This window comes from Saccostrea cucullata, unplaced genomic scaffold (assembly GCF_032062105.1).
Source record: "Saccostrea cucullata isolate Sc308-1 unplaced genomic scaffold, CSIRO_AGI_Scuc_v1 ctg174, whole genome shotgun sequence".
NCBI classification, from domain to species: Eukaryota; Metazoa; Mollusca; class Bivalvia; order Ostreida; family Ostreidae; genus Saccostrea; species Saccostrea cuccullata.
Genome location: NW_026931824.1, coordinates 244,080 through 250,458, shown reverse-complemented (window position 1 = coordinate 250,458; position 6,379 = coordinate 244,080). Strand labels below are relative to the sequence as shown.

General features: G+C 31.5%; 1 protein-coding gene across 1 annotated transcript; it reads right to left on the bottom strand.

The window, feature by feature from the left end:
* Nucleotides 1–326: 326 nt before the first annotated feature.
* LOC134233634 (microfibril-associated glycoprotein 4-like) lies at nt 327–5,239 on the bottom strand. Its single transcript, XM_062715621.1, has 7 exons — nt 4,798–5,239; nt 3,693–3,783; nt 3,375–3,456; nt 2,066–2,181; nt 1,826–1,922; nt 1,500–1,664; nt 327–1,366 (listed from the first exon to the last, which is right to left on the bottom strand). Exons 1-7 carry the CDS (start codon nt 5,043–5,045, stop codon nt 1,104–1,106), a joined length of 1,062 nt encoding a protein of 353 aa, XP_062571605.1. The 5' UTR covers nt 5,046–5,239; the 3' UTR covers nt 327–1,103.
* Between the last annotated feature and the right edge of the window lie 1,140 nt (nt 5,240–6,379).

Below are 6,379 nucleotides of genomic sequence, written 5' to 3'. Positions count from 1 at the left end.
TGTTTATCCCCAAAACTCCTTTACTCTTCATGGCCTGTGGGTTTGGACGCTGTCATGAAGAAATTTAATGTAGTGAATTCCTCATTCTGGTTCCTTCCTCTCATAAACCTTTCGATTTTTTTGCAAAAAGACAGCTTTCTAGACTCCTCCAGAAATTGAACTTCCTCCTAGAATAAAATTTTTAACAACAAGACCACTTATATTTAAGAAAATAGCCTATAAAACTGTTTTTGAGCCCTTGCAATTCTTTGCTCTTCTCAGGCCTTTGCTGTTTTGTCAAGTGCCTCTTATTGTAAATTTGTTTTGAGGGTTTAAAGCAAAATGGATTGAAGTTTCATAATCTCTTTAAAATACAGACAAACGTGGAAAAATACAATTTTTGATTTTTTAAAATGATTTTTTGGATATATTCTTACACGCTGTCGTTTTCACTCATTTTTTCAAAATATAGGGTGACCTTTGAGTATTAAACTTTTTTACTATCAAATGTTGCTTTCAAAAGTGTGAACTACCCCCAAAATGATGCCCATCAAATTTGCTATGAGTCTTAAAGTCGATCAAACATAATCAGTGATAAATTGTTGACTTTTTGCAAATATACATTGGTTGTTGTATTTCCTTGTCGCCAGGTAAGGTACCCATTTTTGATGCCCATTATATCATTTTTGGTCGTTGAAATGCACCTGCTCATGTGTGTATTAAACAGACATTGGTTGCTGTAAATTTCACATATTTCAGTTAATATTTCTTTTGGATTCTTAACAAGTTTTACAGCAGCTATTATGAAGCGTTTAATTTCACTCTAGTTTACTGATCCTTTGCCATTTATTTTTAATGCTGTGTCTCGAATAGCCCTTGTCTTCCAGCTTCCCACATTGAAACTATGAAATGAAAAGTGGTCACATAAACTGTTATCAATTCATTATAGATTCATTAATGAGAGAAAATTAAGCTTAATGTCATGTAATTTCTATGTTGTTTGTCATGGAGCTAATGACATTATTTATTAAACGGCCGTCGAATTCATCATCATCACAATTTCTCTTAAGATTATGTATGTAGCACTCTTTTCTTTTACAAGTCTGCCCGTTAATTAAATTAATTTAAGATCCTTGTTGCTTCCTGATTTTCATTTCCACCCTTGACAGCGATGCGTAGTAACCAGTAACATGATTCCAGTTGATGCCTTTACCAAAGGACGTGTTCCCATAATGCCCGTTAAGATTGGAGTTGTGACACCCAGCGTACCACCAAGCTCCGTAGAATGCGACTGCGCAGTTTGGATCGTCATATTTTTCTTCATTAGCGTCATTATCTCGATCAAACGTAGTAAAGGGTTGTCCGTTATGCCAGCTCAGATCGTTATCTAAAAATCAAAGCGAGTGCAGACATAATATTTGGCCATCCATCTATTCATTTTGTTTGTTGAAGGAAATTGGGAAATTTATTGATTTTTTTTATTAAAACAATTCATTTTTTGGTATGTTATGGCCTAGTACCTGTGTTCCCTGCCTTAAAAAGAGAATAGCTCATTCTATAATTGTCACTCTCGGGTGCTATTGTAAAGTCTGAGTATAGGACATAGAATGACTGACTGTTGTATTCCATATCAATTCGAAGATCGTATCCACCCTCAGACGTCAAGGAATACAGATTCTCTAGCCCTGAAATTATGAAAGGGGTTATAAGGTAAACTGATGTAGATAAAAATAGATTGAATATAAATCTAAAAAAGAATAGGCTGTGTACCATTTTCAACGTACATGCTCGATGTGTATACTGTTGAACTACATGTACATCTTGTGTTTTATAGAAACAGCCCTACCTAACCAATATTCCCCACTAGGATTACCGAACCCAGTCTTGTAGTCGCTCCATCCCCGATAAAAATTCAGAGATCCATCCAGTCTACGCTGTATTATCTAGAAGTATAAAAGTTCAAGTGAAGCGTTAAACTTCTCTACAAACTTCAAAGATTGAAGAAGCAATTTATTCCAAAGAGAAACAATGTATAAATGGTAATTTTATTTGATCTACGTATTTTCTTCTTTAAGTCAATACTCACAAGCCACCCCCCGTCGTCTGCATCCATATCGCACCACGCAGGAACAGTTCTGCCATCTATCTTCAGAGAGTGTTGTCCTGTGACGTCACCATGGATAAGGCGAATATCTTGGCAGTCTAGGGTACAAAATGAATTATGTTGAAAAAATACTATCGGATAAAAGTTTTGAGACAAAATGTACATTGAAAAAAATAGACCAATCATTACTAATACCAATCTCAAACATTCCAGTATTGTTTTTTTATTTACATTGGTTATGAGTTTTTTTTTATTTCAAAATAATATGTACTTGAAGTGGTTGGATATGAAGAGAATCAGAGAGAAAATACTAGTATTAAAAGATATATTTGTATATACAGATACAAAAATGTTCTTCAAAACATTTGAGTTCGGTTTAGTTATGATTCCTGTAAATTATGCACTTCTATACTGTACTGAAACTGATTGTATTACTTTGTATATAGCGATAAGCTTTTACAAAGCTTAAAGTAATAATAAAGAAAGAAGAAGACTCTCCTAGGAATGTGTGACAATTTGGGGTCATATTTATAAAATGTAGGAATAGAGAGGGTACATTCTTTTTAAATTTTTGTGATGAAAAACGGCTAGAGCAAGACTCCTAAGGTATTGTGCGAAGGTTCTTTATCATAGAATGTCTGCAAGGTGCAGCCTTCCCGGGATTCAAGACATTTGAATGGCATAAGAAAACATATTTGTTTCAACTCTGCAAGGTTTTCTGCTCATTTTCTCTTTTCTCTAGGAGAATTATTGATGTATATCAATGTTTTGCAATGGATTTCAATATAATTATAGCATGACATAAGTACATACAAAGAGAAAATCTATATGTGTATGAATCCAAACAAATGATTGAAAATTCTTTAGAGCTTTTAAAAAGATTTTTCTATAATTAATAGGCAATATCATTATATATATATATAATGTATAAAAATGACAGATTTTTCCCGCATTGGTACCACAAAATAAGATTTCTTTAAAAGAACTTCTTGTTTTTTCCTTAAACATTTTCATCTCCCTTTTTACAAAGATAAAGAAGGTTTCGTTTGTATGAAAATTTCCAAGATAGTGATAAGCGTTTAAACAGGGAGAAAGAAAGACTTCATATATTTAAAAAAAGAGAAAATACCCAATTGAAAATAAAGTCTCACATTTAAAGACCTTATTCTATACATTGTACATGTATATTGAATTAATGAATGAAGAACATCTAATCAGATAAAGCATGTACATATTTTTTTCAAAGCATAACAGTTTTTTTTTTGTTGAATAGTGATTTTATATTGTTTACCTTTACATTCACAGTTCGGTGAGCATTTTACACAGGTCCCAGAGTATCTGTTATATATGGCATCTGAGTCACATTCCCCTTTCTTTAAAACAAGAGTTTAGGGAGACATACGTATAATTGATACACACCATGCCTGTTTTTACTTTTGTGCGATAGATAAAACGAATCTATACAGCAATTTATGTTTATAGTGCTCAACAAACTTAAAATAATAATAAAAAAATATAATAAAACACATAAAAAACAATTTTTATTTTATGTTGCTTGCAGTGTATGTTTTCATAGTATTTATTCCAATGATGGTATTTCAAAACTTACAAATCTGTAAACTCTACACTGTAAAATTCCATTCTGGCTAATATCTTCGTCAAAGAGAAACGACAACAAGCACATGTGTTTATCGTTTATCCTGGAAGTAAGATTGAACAAAATATTATATTCGAACGATAACAGAAAAAAGGAAATCCATATTTTAATACTTAAAATATTTTTTTCATATTTGATTGGAGGTTCTTCAAATGAAAAATTCGAAATAAAATATTTCAAGGAGGGAGGAGAATATTAATAAAAAAATGAAATGTTAATTGCAAAAATATCTGTATCAAATGAAATTAATTGTTCATGACATAAACATAAAATTATGTCCTCTGTTGCTCTGCCGATGCTGGCACACACACCCTAGTGTTCATTAACCCTGCGTACTGTGTGAAGGTTTACATTTGTTATTGTTTTATTTAAGGAATAAAAGTAGGCTGTTCAGTGGTTCTATTGATATACATGTAAACTCTTTGCAAAATGTTGACTTTCAACAGGACAATATCATTGTTTCATCTACTTAGTTGTCATTGACTTGCCTCATGTCGGGAAAGGGTCGTATGTAGATTATGCTCTTGAGTATCGAATGAATTATAAAATATAACGTCCATACACAGGTACGTGATGATGGTTTATTGTTACAACAACCTATGTTGAATACTGATGATAAATAAAATGTTGTCGATTTACATGCATATAAATATTAAAATTTAGGCCACAGCAAGAAACTTTTTCATGTAGAAGCTTTAAAAAGGTAAATTCTACTTCATATGACTTAATAAAAGATGCTTAGAACGGGGCGCGATAGGTACCCAACGGAATTCCGGTGGAGTGATGGACTAATTGAAACCTTAATGTACATACAAACCTTATTGTCCATCAAAAACTCGACCATTTCATTAGATATCAAAATCGAATTTCTCGTGTGCACAATCAGAATTTTGTGTATCAAAAACAAGTTTGCAAATGGCTAAAGACATGTTAAGTATATTTACAAGTTCTATTTATATTATATTGAAAAATCAGCTGTCTGTGATAAACATTACGAACTTCAATTTATCATGTATTTAAACGAAAAATTCTAAAAACTTCCATCTTATAAACTTACTTGCAGATATAATATGAATGACATTCTCTATACTGGAGGCAACTAATTGCACAGTGAGAAAATATCCACTTTAATCCAACACTTCTCGTTGATAAAATCCCAGGCATAGAAGATATAACTGAGTAATTATGCCAACCATTTAAAGTAAAATAACCCTCCAATTCTATTCCACAACATACTTTGAATGTGAAGAAAACCCAAACTACAATTAACAACATAATATCTTGGAACGTTTTATTCAAATGCATAGAATTTTCTCCTTAAAAAAAAATGGAATCTGTAGTATGTTGTACTGTGCTAAAACTGTATAAAACGCCCTGATCATGAGAGAAAATGACTTTACGTATTTTTTGCTTTTATATTTTCCAAGGCTTAAATATCAAATGATCGGTGAATCAATCAATAATTGCCCTCTAACTATACCATGGATAGGTTCAAGAGATGAAAGTATTGCTTATACTTCAGAAATAGTTAATATTGTTCCTTTTTCAATGCAAATTTTCAGTTCATCCGAATGTTATTTAATTATCATGTGCTTTTTTCTGAAAAAATCTTTTCAGGATTCTTTTCTTTAAACCGTCTTGATTGAGTTTAAATGATACTTGTTTTAAACTTTGTTCAAATGTTACTTCTAAATTCAATCTTTGTTTGCATAAATCATATGTAACATAAGATTTAAAGTTAAATGTCCATTTTTAACGTTATAATAATGGCGGTACGTTCTTGCTGTGTGGCAATAAACGAGACCCAGCTTTCTTCTAATGTTTTATAAAGATTTCCATATATTTAATAATAATTGAGATTTTTGAACTAGATTCAAGAAAGACTGGCTATTATATTGAGACATCCCCTTGAGGTCTGGCTACATACATAGTGAAATCGTTTAGTATCTTTATATAGATGGAAGTCTCACTTTTTAGTCTGTCTTTTCCCATTCTATCGAGACCCCCCCCCCCACCTCATAGTACTGTGAAATCACCAATTTTCTTCGATATATTTAATTTTAGTGGTTTTTGAGGTATGAGGAGACCAACGAATTTATGTAGACCATGTTTAATGTAATTTTTCACAGATATTATAACTTAATCATTCCTCATCCACGAAATTAAATCCCAATAAACCAATTTTTTTCCACAAACCGACAAAAAAATTGACCACACAAAAATATATGATTTTACAGTAGTTTCCTACGGAAACCCGTTGAGGCCAGTTCAGAGAAAGAAATATTTATATTGCGTTCAATCACAATAATTTTTGTGTTAAAAAGCAATCTTTTGCGATTAAACGCAAATGTTTTGCGTTTAAACGCAATAATTTTTGCGATTAAACACAACAATGTGCGTTTAAAAGCAATAACTATTATTATGATCTGGCCTCAACGGGCTTTCGTAATTTCCGGAATATTTCAATTTTTTTTCTATTTATACAACAATGTTTCATGCAAATATTTTCAGTGTTTGAAAAAAGTTAGCCGTCATATAAATTAATAATTTAAATATTCTTATAGTGGTTTAATAGTTTTTTAGCCAAAAATAATTTTGGGAATACATGTATTAATGAATAATTCTATGAAAAATGTAAA